At 48.6% G+C, this 14,315-nt stretch overlaps 1 protein-coding gene across 3 annotated transcripts in view; it reads right to left on the bottom strand.

Annotated features, from left to right (window-relative positions):
- The window catches only part of ETS1 (ETS proto-oncogene 1, transcription factor), a 65,522-nt gene extending 51,484 nt beyond the window's left edge, over positions 1–14,038 (bottom strand). For 2 of the 3 annotated variants that reach the window (XM_036353289.1, XM_036353292.1), the window contains exon 1: positions 13,957–14,038. In XM_036353289.1, coding sequence (XP_036209182.1) covers positions 13,957–14,038 — 82 coding nt within the window. Of the gene's footprint in view, positions 1–12,958; positions 13,138–13,956 lie in introns of those variants that run through there. The other variant, XM_036353291.1, reaches the window with a different exon arrangement.
- Between the last annotated feature and the right edge of the window lie 277 nt (positions 14,039–14,315).

The following is a 14,315-nucleotide window of genomic DNA, read 5'->3' as shown; positions in this document are numbered from 1 at the left end:
GAAGAAAACAAGGAAGGTCCGAACGGATGCACTGGCCTGGCCATGGACGGCAGCCTGGCTCAGGAAGGGACAGGAGGGAGGACACAGTTCCAGTCCCGGCTCGCTGTATTCAGCTGTCGAGTTTTCCTGCGAAAGCTCAGATGCCCAAGTCACTCCCAGGAAAGAAAGGGCTCCAGGGCAAAGAGGAGAGCGGTTAGGCAACTACATCCAGATAAGGAAGATTCCAGTAAAAGGCCTGGTTGGCGCGGCCAGGGATGCTTTCGAGCTGGGAGCGAGACCTGCCCCCTCTCGCTCAGGGCTGCTAAGGGTGCGTGAGAGGAAGCCATGGTGACCCTGGCCGCAGGGCCTGCTCTGGCCCGCGTGGTGATGGGGGTGTCAAGTGGAAAATTTTCAGTAACCAGGTTAACAGTAACCACAGTTTTAACAACCACCGAGGTAATAACAGCCCCGTCAGCTGAACGTTTGTACAAAATACGGTGCCCACAAGATAATGATAAAAATACCGTGCCCTGTGGTGGTGCAAACGTATTTCACAGGAATTCTCTCGGATCCTTACAAGAACCCTGCCAGCTCTTCGCTACGAAGGATTAGAAAAAGGCAGGCTTTGGGGAGTTAAATACTTCACCTACGGACAAATCAGCAAGCACAGGACTTCAAACCCAGGGCTGTGTCCCCTCCAGAGCTGCTTCCCATCCAGGGCACCCGGGTGCCTGCAGCGAGGAATATCTTGTAACCAAAATAATGAATGAGAGGCTGTGTGATTCAGGGACAAAGATTACTTTCTAGGGAGCAACCCCCCAATGCAAATCCCTTCCCTCGGACTTCCAAGCCTCCTGTTATCTAAATTTTAAGATTATAGAGAGAAACGTGTGGCATAAACAAATGCCCCAGATGAATATAAGAACCAAGTACGGATTACTGGAAAAGGTCAGTTGCACTTTAGGCTCCCTTAGCAGAGGGACTGTGAGAAGGTTGGCAAATAGACTCATGGCTGGTTTGTAGAGGAGGAGCTTACTATATGTCTTGCACCAGCCTTTTTGAAATTCAAGTATCAATTCCTTGGCATAGGTCCGCCCATAAAAACGCTGAAAATATTCTCTTCGTACAAAGCCAGGCAGTTGGGAACAGGCAGGACTCCTCTCTGCTCCTCCCTGGCTGTCTGCAGGAGTCTGTGCAGCACCACACAGCTGATCAGACCCTGGGAAGCCAGGCCAAGCTGCCGGGGCCCAATCTCATTTCACAAATGAAGCCACTGTGTTGCTCACCCAGCACTCAACATCCTCTGAGACAATGCAACCAGCCTGGAATTTCAAAGGTCTCCCATCAGCCCATCCATCACAGAACAGTATGGGTTAGGGCCTGAGAGAGCCAGGAAGCGCCTCTGAGAAGCCTTCAGAAGTCCAGAAACAAATAAATACATACACATCTACTTTTTTAAAAAAAAATCTCCAATCAGAGGTTAACGCCAGGTGCACCCTGTTGATACGGAATCATTCATTCGTGTGTGTTTATTTTTCTGCAAACATTCCTATTGCATCCAGTGGCCTGAAGGCCTAGACTCGTCCCTCAGAATAGCCCCTCCTTGGAGAATTCTCAAGCCCCGGTGGAAGCTCTGACTTCATGCCTCAGTTTCCCAATCTGGACAATGGAGGCCAACGCGTGCCCATTCTGTGCACAAGATCAGTCAATTTAGTTAGCCACTTTTCATTTGTCCATTTTGAAACTGGAAATGCAAAGTAGACATTATGTGAACTTATTTTTTGGGTGAGCGAGGAACCTCTCTCTCTATTACACATCCCAATGGTCGATATTTATAGATATCCTGAATGTTTTCTGCCCTGTCCTCACATCATGAGTAGCCTAAAAGGCACTCCACACAGAAGAATGTTCCAAGAATCAAAGCCTCAGATGAGAATACCGGCAAGTTTCCTCTAGGAACAGAGTCTACGTTTGCAGGGTTTTGTAAATGGAAGGATCGAAGTTCCCACCTGTGACCCGAAAGCTCTCTGATTGGGAAAATTCCCAGAGCCTTTCCAAGACCCAGTCTCTTTATCTTTACAGGGTTGTTTGAAGAATTCGATTGTTTGTGTGAAACGCCTTGCTCAGTGCCTGGCACACAGTAGGCGCTCTTATGTTTCACTGTTCTCTCTCCCCCCAACTGAACACAGACGTATACAGAGACCAAAAGCAAGCACCCAGCAGTTTTGAAGAGCATTTTGGTTTCCATTAAGAGGTGAGAAGGGTGTGAGATTGAACTCTTGATCTTCTGTGAAATCAAGGATGCATTTCCTGCGTGTGTGCACGCACACACACACACACAGGCACACGTGACTCACCCTCAGAGAGCCCGTATGTGCTCAGAATCACAGCTCTCGCTAATCCAATAACACTCCTGGCATCACCCAGCGACTCCAGAGCGCTTTCTCCACGTGAACGCATGAACTCCCCCACTGTCTCCCAAGAAAGGCAGCTCGCTCACGGGGAGCGCCCTTTTCCCAGAGGAACACAGAGAAGATTGGGAGAGGCAGCTATCACCTGGCAGCTCAGAGCAGAAGCAGACTCAGGTGCCCTAATTCTCACCCAGGCACTAAAAGGAAAAAGGGTGGCCGCCTATAGGTGGGCCTGCCTGGCTGTCAGTCCAGAAAATGTTCAAACTATACCCAAGTGGGGGAGGGAGCGGGGGGGAGGGGGGCATGAGCCAGAACCTGCATACCCGTGTGAGGAGACACACTAAGATGTGCTTTACAAGCCTAAATGTTCCTGGCATCCAAGCTAGTGCCCATACACAAACATGCACACTTAACCCTATGAGATGGAGATTTGTGCTGCAATCAGAGGAACCCCACCTCTGCTTCCCGATTCCACCTCCTGTTCCCCAATAATCCAGAGGCCCCCAAGGGCACTGCTTCACACTCACTCCCATGGAAACAGCAATGTGCCAACAGGATCCTGCTCAATGTAACAACCTGGGGTTTGGCCTTGGGCTGCTCTGGCTTCCAGAGTGAAGCAAACAAGCAGGGAGAGGGCTTCGGCTACGGCAAGAAGTGACACATTGTATTCGAGGGATAATCTAATACAACTTTACTAAACTCTGTGTAGGTACCTGGTGCCATAGCAAATGCCCCTACTCCAAATAGAAACGAACAAGGGGCGGGTGGGGGGTGGGGGTGGGGGGGAATTCAGGCATCTAAGATGTCATTAATTCTTATATGCTTCTTTCCCACACCATGCAGTATGAGATTCAAAGGTTTGGGGTGCTTTTCTTTTTCCTGATCTGCTCCTGCAGTTACTTGAAGGTCCTCCCGGTCATTAAAGTGGACCTCGTTTGCTAAAAAGAGTAAACTGAGGCACGGAAGACCACGCGCATATATTTCAACGTAAGAAAGCAGAGGTGGGACCAGAACTTCTTTTCAAAAGGCGAAGGATTAAAACGAATGCGTGTCTCAAAGTCCAAGGGCAGCCTCCACCAGAGGGAAATGGCCTATCTGTGAGCAGCCCTCGAAGTGAGGCATGTTTTTTCACTTCTTGAGAAGGAACTAACTTGCCATCTTACTGAAAGGCTGGCCGGGGCCTTGGCATCACGGAGAACTCAGCGAATTTTCTTCGTCCTATGTCGCGGCCCACTCAGAGCTCAGTTAATGTGCGTGGGATGGACTACATATAAAATAAGTAGGGAAATCTGTCTCTAGCAAAAGAGGAAAGGATGTCTGGTTGACAGTCCTGATCTCAAGCTAATGCTTATTATTGTTGTTATTTTTATTATTATTACTATTATTAAAGTAAATGCACCATGTGCTCATCAAGTCAAAGGAATGTTTAAAATGTGGGTGGCAGAATGGAAATGTCGGGGGGGTGTAGAGAAATCTAGCTTCATGGTCTAGCTCTGCCATGTACCATGTGACCTCGGAAAAGCAGCAGCGTAGCTGCTCTGCAATCCCCCTGCTTGTAAACTGTTGACAACTCCAAGGATTACCAGGGGGCTCGAATATGGCACAGTCTCGTGTCAAGTGGTACAATGCTGCCGATTCCAGCCAAGCCTTAAGTGAACTGGTACACAATCGGCACCCACGGATCTCAGCATTTGCCCAAATTCAACAAGCACCCAGCTGTGTGACCTTGGGCAAGGTGTTTAACCTCTCAATTTCTTCATCTGTGAAATGGGACTGTTAGGAGAAAATGGTAAGGTTCTTGGCAAATTAGTAAGTTAACGAAGTCAAAAGACAGCACCCAATAATTCATGGGAAAGAAACAAAACACAAAGCTAAAGATGAGTGGGTATGAGATGAGCCTACAGAAGTACCCGTAGGTAAACTCTCCCCTACTATCAAGGGCAGTTTTCCCCCAAACGGGCCTGCTGATCTCAGGTCTCTGCTTCTGAAAGAAAAGAGTAACCGTGATGGGCCTTTCTCAAAATGTAGACATAACATCAAGAAAATGATGTTCAGATAAGGCCTGCGTGCGAGGGATGATGCTCTCCCACTGCTGCAAAAGCAGCCTTTGAAAAGCTTGCCGCCCCCCAACACACACGTGTAGCTTCCCGGGCAGACAGACAGAAGGCGAGGGAGCCCAAGGCAGGGGTAGCCTGTCTGTCCAGGCTCTGCGGGCAGCCTGGGTCCAGACACCATTCCCTAAGCCGCCAGAAACCAGGGGGGCCGGGCCCTCCCCTCTGACAGACAGGAGGCAGGGACCTGGCTCCGTGGGGATGTCAGGAAGAGGCACGAGGAGGCTTTCAGCAGAACCAGGAGGGACTGCTGATGTACAGGGCAGTGCATTCGATGAAATAAGCTCCCTGCGCAGACCACAGGCTCAGCCCTGAGGATGCAGCTGGGCCCGGCTGCCTCACCTCCCGGACCCCCAACCTCCACCTCCTTCCTCCAGATCAGAGCCCACGCTGGAGCCGCCTTCCGCTGCAACCGTAGCAGAGGCCTATGGAGAAAGGAAGCTGTTTCATGGAGGGCGACCAAGAGGAAGGTCTGACCCCGGGCCCAGGGTCACCCCCAGACAATGTGCAGGTGTCTGGGCGTCTGTCACTATAAGCAAGGCCACAGACAATGTCAAAAGTCTCTTTCTGTGAAAAGCAACCTTCACGGCTCCACTCAAAATTCCCCCAGGCGATGGAATCGTGATGAAAAAGAATTGGGGGATGAACACAATTTGGGGGAGAAGGCAGGTTATGTTGCCAACCACTTGAACGACAGTCCCTGCTCTCTGGAGGCCTTCATTATTTTCAATGTGAGAGTCATAAAATGTCAGTGCTCAGAGCAACCTCATAGGCCATCGGCCCCAGTTCATTTCTTTGACTCATGAAGAACATGAGGTCCAAGGTCACAGGGATAAACAGTCGCAAAGCCAGGGCTGGAATCAAGGCCTCCAGATAGTGGCAGGCCCCCCGGAGTGGCCATCCTATTTATTCCGTACACAGTATTTATTCCTACAAGGCGGGCGGGTCTCCCCTTATCACCCATGAACTCTCCTGACACCCCAGGCCTCTACTTGCTATTCGAGAATAGAAGACAACATATGCATAATGTATAGAATAAACTTAAATCTTAGGCGAAGAATGTCAAACAGATAGGAAAACGGTAGGAACACTAGAAGTGTTAAAGACCTCACAGGGGAATTCTACTGAATAATCTCCTGGGAGGCATTTTCTGAAGGGAATTTTAGAATCAGACTCAACAACACACTCTGACTTGAAATGTACATGACAACTAATAAGTGATCCTAGCACAAAACTGTAATTGCATAAAAATCTCATCAATTGTGAGCAGGAGTTCCTAAATACTTCAAAACCCAGGTGCCTACACTTAGCAGACTTAGGAATAGCCTGGCCTGACCTAGTTTCTTTATTTTCCATTTGTACCTTGAAAATATGTACGTGATTGATCCTGTCATCATCTCTGAGGTTTAACGCTTAGCCTGATAAGCTGATACAGAGGTTTTAACAACTAACAGTTTGAGGGTGAAGTAAAGTAACACTACAAAAAAAAAAATAAAATCACCTCTTGCCTAAGGCTCTTCCATAACACTACTCTGTCCTTAAACATCTCCCTTCTTTCAAAGGCAAAATTCATCCTGGGGTTCCAGATGCTCTCACATAGGTCATGTCTCACACTTCCTCCTCTCTCTCCTTCCTACCATCAATATTTTTCTTCATATTTATGTAAGCCTTTCTTTCACCCCAAACTTTTGGCATCCTTCCTACACTGTCTTCTGCATCTAAAACCTAACACCATCCTATCTCTGTTCTTAGGCCTCCTGCAAATGCTTCTGAAATACCCCTGTGCTCCCTGAAGCCAACCCATGAACTGTTGGAAGAAGGGGCCCAACTGGCACAGAAAATAGGAGTGTTCATTGATGGCCACATATTTCCATAAATTCCAACAGTGGTCTCCTGCACCTCTAGCCATGGAAGCATCTGGAACACCGGGACTAGTTGGTCTGAGTTCTCCTGACCAGCCACACACCCCACGTGGGATGGGTGACAGGTACCCAGAAATAATTACACAAAGAGTGGCACCCACGCTGACCGACCTGGTCGCCGGAGACGGCAAACCCACCCAAGGGCAATGCTTGGCCCATAGGAGGACTTTCCCAAAAGTTGACGAAACATCACGTACAACCCTTCATCCCTTTTTCTCATTATGACCTTTTGTTGTTGCATTCGTTTGCTTATACTTTCTTACTGTTTTCTTGTTATCATTCCTCTTCCTTCCTCCTTCTTTAGCCAAAAGGGATGTTGCAATTGAATCCACCGTTCCCTTCCTCCCTCCCTAAAGAATTGAGGGCTTGCTTTTACATTTTAGTGTTACCCACTTTCGTGGTACAAAAACTCTATTTTTTGGCCCCATTTGATCCCAACAGTAGAACTTCTCATCTTGGCTAAGAATTAAAACAAAACAACAGCTTTAATTGTCTTCACTTGTGTAATGATGACATCCCCCCCCACCACCTACTCAAAAGCTCTCTCTCTCTCTCTCTCTCTCTACCTCCCTCCCTCCCTCCGCAGAACCTTGCAAAGCAAAAGTGAACAGCTTAGTATCACAACCCAAAGCTACCAAGAGGTTGCAGATGCTTGAAATGAACTTGTTTGAGGTTGATGTTTAGTTGTTTCTCAGGCGCTGAGAAATATTATATTATGCGTCAAAAACATTTAAAAATATAACCTATGGGGTTGGGGAGAAAAACCACACTGCACTTACATTGCCTCAAACTCTTCATCTGGTCCTCTCAGCTTACTTTGGCTGGTCTAAACCCTAAGATTAACAACTCAGAATAGATATTTAAAAAGAATATTATCATTCAAATTCCGTGTCTAAGTAGTTGACCCTCGATTGCTGGGAGAATTCCAGTTCATGTCTATTGCCCCGGTGCAATTAGTAACAGCGTCAAAAGTGTTCAGGTTTAGATAGCAAATTATATGACCGTCCAATCTACAGTTTACGATTTTCAGAGAAAGAACTAAATGCTACAGAAAAGAACTGAAAGAAGTTGATGAGGCAGTAAGAAGCCATATTTCAAGGGTCCGGGGGAAAGGCTGGCACCCCAGCAGGAGACACTGGAAAGCACCTGGAAAATAGAATGAAGTTGGCCAAATAATCAATAAATATTTATGGCCCGAACAACAACATTTTGAGTGTGTCTGTAAGCATGGCTCCGCGCCAGCGAAATCGGATCTCCTGCAACCTACGCTACAGACCGATCTCGTTCTGTATCTGCATGGAGACTCTAAACTGCCCAATTAAATTAAAAAGGTAACACAGCTAGACACGGGGCTTCAGAAAGAGGGCCAAGTAGGAAGAGTCAGTTTATGCAATTTGAAAAACATCTACTGACAGGGTGAAAAAAAAAGGGGGAATCTTTAATCCAGCTGCAAAAAGTAGCTGTAGATGCATGACAAGAAGAGATGATAGATTTGGGCATTGTCTTGGCATTCCTACCCCTGAGTTAAGAAAAGCTTAACAGCGAGAAGCAAAGAAGAGACCTACAAGGTGGTGAACAGAGAGGTGAATCCCATCCGAGGTTCTAAGTAGCCAGATAAAAACATGGCGACTGTGTTGTTAACACACAGATTCCTCCGTGATGACCGCGTGGGCCTGAGGACGCTGATTATTTGGAGAAAATGCTCCCCGCCGGGCAGGGGTAGAGGAGCCGATACCTTCCGCTCAGACAAGGAGCCTGGCGTCTGGCTGCTTCTCCATCAGCCATGGGCTGTGGAGGGCGGGCGGGTCTGCAGGTAGAATCCTAGGGCTCACTTTCCCTCTTGTGCTGGAATAATTGCAAACAGTGTGCCCTGGCCCGTGAAATGGTCTTGAAACACTACATTTTAGGCTTTGAAAAAGCACTAAATTTTAGGCCCCAAAAAACCCACACAAAAGACTCTTGCTGTGCAGACAGCAAAGGTAGGTACCTCTGGCCTTTTGCAAGCAGGAAAATGCAATGAAAACCATAGAAAGAAAGTGAACTCATTGCTGGTCTGTCTCTCATCACCCAGCGTGTAAGTGAGATGCCGGGAAGGGCAGCGTCCGTGATGAAAGAGGGGGAACAAGCCGAGTCAGGAGCCTGGGGAAGGATGCGACCTTGGAAGTGAACATAATCACCTCCCCACCTGTGCGACAGTGACTACACTGGGGAAACAAGAGCCCTGGGTCTCTGCTTGGTGGTCGGAGGCAAACATTGCTGGACCTTCCAGCATCTTCCAGAAGCAGCCCAGCTGACTGCCAGGTCTGGAGACCGTGCCTGGGCAGGCTCTTGTCCCGGGCTCAGCGGAGTCATGCAGGGTGGCTGGGACCCCTGCACCTTTTAAACCCCCAAAGCACCAACCATCACTGCCTTCTCGTCACCCCCTCTTTTATTTATTTTTTTAAAATATATTTTTACTGATTTCAGAGAGGAAAGGGGGGAGAGAGAGAGAGAGAGAGAGAGAGAGAGAGAGAGAGAGAGAGAGAAACATCAATGGTGAGAATCATTGATCGGCTGCCTCCTGCATACCCCACACCAGGGATCACAACCCAGGCATGTGCCCTTGATCGGAATCGAACCCGGGACCCTTCAGTACGCAGGTCACCGCTCTATCCACTGAGCCAAACAGGCTAGGGCCCTCTTCTAATTTCCACAGCTTCTAAGAACAACACAGTGTTTTTATTTTTAGGCATAAAATGCCTGCAACAGCTGGTCAGTTTGCAATTTTCTAACAGTGTGGCCTTGGGTGAATTGTGCACCTCTCTGTATATCATTTTCCTCCTCTGAAAAGGAGATAAAATAAGACCTCCCCCACCCCAGAATGCAAAAGAGCAATTGTATGTTAGCATGACACGTACATGATGCAGGCTCCACCTGTATCAGGAAGACCCCGGTAGGGGTGAATGCAAGAATCTCCCTTCAACACAAACTCATGGAATGCCACCACAGCCCCGGGCCATTCCGCAAACCTGAGAGGCATCTAATTGTGCTGCCACCGAGCCTCTACCTGTGGCTCTTGGAAATGGGAGCCTGGCTTTGCTGAAAAGCCCTGACCTGCACTAACCAGCTCTGGGTTTGCACAGAGTCCGATGGAGCTCAGAGCAAGCTGGCTCTGGGAGGCTGACCAGGGCTGGTTTGTCTCCTAGAAGGAGGTGATCTCCTACATGGTGGTCTGGTCTCTTTAAGAAAGAAAAAAAGTTGCACAAACCAAAACACACACACACACACACACACACACACACACACAACAACAACAACAAACAAAAAAAAAAAACCCAGCAATACTAACTAACCAAAAATGCCAGGAATGCAAGCTCTGCCAACCAAATAAATAAATAAAATGTGAGATACTTTATAATAACTGGACACGATGCATTTCTCAAGCCTGCATAATTGAAATACCCTACTTTTCCATCCGCCCTGCAAAGGTCCTGGTGGCCTCTAGTCTTGGTGGCTGTTTGGGTCTGAGGTAGTGTTGACAAAGCCCATCACCCAAAGTAAATAACCGACCCTTGTGCCTTTAGCTCTGACAGGTGAGACCTCGAGACCCTCTGAAAGTTACCCATCTCCATGTGTGCCCTCTGGAGATCTCCACTAAGCAGGAGAAGGCGGTCCCTTTAACTGTACTCTTCTCTTACCTAAAGAGATACAGAATGCAGCGGTAGCCCCTATCCAACATTTCAAGGGCCCCTGAAAATTCTACCCCAATCAGGGTCCCTTTTTTGTTGACTTGTTTTCTAGTTAACTGTTCAAGAGAATGTATTATGGGTCCGGCACTGTTTTAAGAGGTTGCACACATTCCTAGATTTAACTCTCATATCAACCCGTGAGGTAGGACAATTAGGACACTCATGGATGCAGGAGCGGGAGCACAGAGAGATGCAGTCATTTGCCCAAAGTCACACAGCTGGGAAGTAGCAGAGCTGGGATTCCAACTCAGACAGGTTGGCTCCAGAGCCCCAGCTCTGAGCCACTGGGGTCCTTAGTCACTAATGGGGTGGTCCGTGGAGTGGGGAGGGGGGTCTTGAAGCACAGTGAACAAGGGATCCTGGTAGCCTGGCAACTCTGCCTCCTTCTTGTCTACACTGATGAAGATACACAGACTGATGAGAGAGATGGGGAGAGGGACAAAGTGTCTTCCTATCTTTAAGGTCCCCAATGGATGGACATCCTCTGCTCGGAATGGGGGGAGCGGGGCGCGAACCTTTTACTCTTGTAAAGAAGCACACGTCCAGAATTAGGGCTCTCGCTCTTCTCTGGAAATTACACTCACCTCCCCAAGAAGGTGGAGAAGGAAGGAGACAAAAACTGAAGCAGCTTGGGAATGTATTTGCTTTGGCACCCAGCCTCCACCCCGTCCCCAGCAAGGTCCCCACCGGGAGGGAGCTCCATGGACCCTCAATAGCTTTGTCTGTTTTAGCCCATTTAAGATCTGAAGAGCCCGCCCGTCGCACACTGCCATCAACACGGTCTATCTTCCCACGACGAAGGAAAATGCAATTCCAATGTCATTTCAAAGTACAGGCATGTCAATTCGGGCCCGAAAGCTGTCAAAAATGCTGGGAGGTCTCCATCTCTAGAATAAAGGTTCCTGATCAAGTCCTATTCACAAACACAGGCAAACAATCCAGGACTCCTGTCCTTACCCCCCTTCCCAGTCCCCCGCCTCCCTTCTGCTTGTCTCTAGCTCTCCCATGGGAGCAGAGGACGGGGTGCGGGGGGGGGGGGGAGGTGGGTGGAGGGGCCTGGTTTAACTATTTAAACCAGATAAGATCCCAAACCAGTCGTCTCCACACGTAAGCAACTAAACAACCCAAAGACTCATTCTGACAAATATTTTAAGTCACAGCTGTGGACACAAAGCCACGCTGCTGCGAGAAGTTAAACTTTAAACACATGTCTTGTACGGTCTGATGGGCAAAGCAAATCCCTGCTCCGCCAGGGTCTTCTCCTCCCACAACAAAGCAGGCGGCCAGGCCGGCGTGTTTTCCATCCCTGCACCTGCACGTGTAAGTCGCAACGGAAGGTTCTTTGCTGAGCTTTGAACGGTAACTGGCAGTGTTGCTCAAGGCCAGTGGACGCTGAAGTTAGAAACAGGGCTTCATTATACTCCAGCCGCAGGCTCACTAGATATTCTCGGTGAGTGACTTACCTTCTCCGGGCCTCTCTGTCCCTCTGCCCTGTATGGGGCACTGGTATAATGTTCACACATGTTTCTAAACACCCAGAATTAAATTCACTAACACTTGGTTATTATAATCTATCTATGTGTTTTCAAGTTTCTCCCTTTGTTCCCCCCCAAGAGAGTTCCAGAAATCCAGCCTCATTACAGTGAATGGCAGAAAACTGCCCAATCCCTTTGACCAGCTGAAATGTTATTGTATTGAATGTTGCTAACATGGTTTGTGAACCTTTAAAAAAAATGAATAAATAAATAGAGGCCTATAAAAACGTTCGTTTGAATGGATGTGACTGTAACATTAGGCCTTATTCTACCCATTTTACAGATGGAAAAACAAAGGGAAGTTATGTACCCAGGGTTTGTTTTTTTATCAATAACCAACGGCATAATCTACTTAAACTCTCTAAAATGTCACATTTCATTACTTAAAAGTTGCTTCAGCTGTTTACTGTGATCTAAACCTTGGGTTGCCAGGGACTCTTCTGTTCCCCGCACCTGGGCTCCACTGTAGGTGTGTGAACTGACATACTGGTAGCTACACCGTATTTCCCACACGACCCAATCTATGGACACGCGTATCAACAAGCCACTCTAAAGGAAAAGACCTACTAGTTGCGTGTATATCTCCGTAGGGCACTACCCTGTCACTTCTTGCCTCTATGGTTTGAATCAACTGTGACTAACTTATTCTGGCTTCCTTGGACCCCCCCCCAAGGCAACTGTCATAGGGACGCCAGTTTTGAGTGGTAGCTCTAAGTGCCTGAAATGTCTCTGGTTCTAGTGGCTCTCAGCATTGCTCTCAACATCCACCGCCATCCTTTGAGGACACACAAGCTAGAGCCTTCTCTGCGCACTTCTCAGGGATCCAAACTGGGGCTGAGGGTTAGGGCAGCGGTTCTCAACCTGTGGGTCGCGACCCCTTTGGCAGTCGAAGGACCCTTTCACAGGGGTCGCCTAAGACCATCCTGCATATCAGATATTTACATTACGATTCATAACAGTAGCAACATTACAGTTATGAAGTAGCAACGAAAATAATTTGATGGTTGGGTCACAGCATGAGGAACTGTATTTAAAAGGCCAGAAGGTTGAGAACCACTGGGTTAGGGGGTCTGAGAGGGGAGGACGTGCCCTGTCTTCACTGGCATCTATAAAGGACCCTCCAAGCGACAAAACATGGGCTTGGCTTGTGTCGAAAGTTTAAGCAGATTTAGAAAGAGTTAAAATGCACAACTAATCCTTCTGGCAGAGGCGAGGAAGGGTAAGCCACAGGGAGCAGCAGCTAAACTAATGGAGAAGCTGATGCACACTTACACATGATTGCAGTTCATTATTTTCCAGAAAGCATCGCCTTTTCTCGGTATCTTGCTAACTTCACCTCCAAAATCACAAATCTCAAAGGATAGCTGGCAGTGCCTTATCCTAAAAGCAATCATCTTTTCTTCTTAAACGGCATTTATTCCAGGAATAATGGAATGTCAGACTCCATGAAACTGCTTAACACCAAAAAAAAAAAAAAAAAAAAAAAAAAAAAAAAACTGTGCCTAAGGCAACATGAAATTTCTTTCCCACCCCTTTCTTCTTCAAGTCCTTCAAATCAAAGAGGAGGACACCACCACCCACTAACTAACCAAAGACCCAAAGCGGGGTGTTCGGATGTTTGCCCTCTTCTAAGGCATCTGTAGTCCCCGAGGGCAGATGAGAAAAATGGCCAAAGTGAGTAATCTGCATGAAAAGCATCAGCGTGTTTCCCGACATTAAAATGCCCATTTCAGCGCTCCTCCCATCTCCTTGTCCTTCACCCAGAAAAGAGGCGCTAGAAAGCTAAGCGACCTGTGACAGGGGAGCTCAGGAAAGCAGGACATTTGAACGCAAGCCCTGGAGAGCCGGCCAGTTAGACACCTTTCCCCCTCTGCTGGCCCAGGCCCTCCATCCAGGTCCATTTCTAGGGGATGCAAAGTCAGGGGAAGGATGTCCGCTGAGGGTGTCCATTCCCCAAACGTGAAGGGAAAAAAAAGCCAGAGGGTTCTTGCTCATTTGGAAAAAAAATGAAGAAGCGAGAATGGGGTGCTGGACGTTCGATAAACTGTTTCCCACTCTTCACGAAAACACAGCTGTGAAAATAAATACCACCCCCAAACCAGGGTCTCAGGCCACCAACAGTCCTCCTCCCTGCCCCTCTCCAGCTGCCACCAGCATCGCCCGCTCAGGCACAAACGCGCAGCCTGCAAGGAAATTGCCAGGCGTGAGGGGAGACGTGGAGGAGACCCCGACCCAGAGCTGGGGTGCGCGTCTGGGCCGTCACCACTCACCCGGGGAGGGAAAAAGCTCCAGATCCACTTTTTCCGTCTTGATGATGGTGAGGGTCGGTTTGAGATCGACGGCCGCCTTCATGGTGCCAAGAGTGGAGGGCGGACAGGATAATAGCAAGTTTGCTGTTATTCTTGTTGTTTTTGCTTTTTAATGGGGATTCGTCTCGGGGAGGGGAGAAGGGACGGGGGCAATCCGATTTTCTTCCCTAAAGTCTCAAATGCCCGCCGGCTTTCCCCCTCCCGCGCGCAGAAGGTGCGCGCCCGGTGCTCCCGGCGAAGTTGGCACTTGGCGGGGAAAGTCGCGCGCTCGGGTCCCAGGCTCGCCCGCGCCCGCTCCCTCCTCTGGGCCGCCGGCTGCC

This window comes from Myotis myotis, unplaced genomic scaffold (genome assembly GCF_014108235.1).
Source record: "Myotis myotis isolate mMyoMyo1 unplaced genomic scaffold, mMyoMyo1.p scaffold_m19_p_20, whole genome shotgun sequence".
Taxonomy (NCBI): domain Eukaryota; kingdom Metazoa; phylum Chordata; class Mammalia; order Chiroptera; family Vespertilionidae; genus Myotis; species Myotis myotis.
This window is presented reverse-complemented; position numbering and strand designations above follow the sequence as displayed.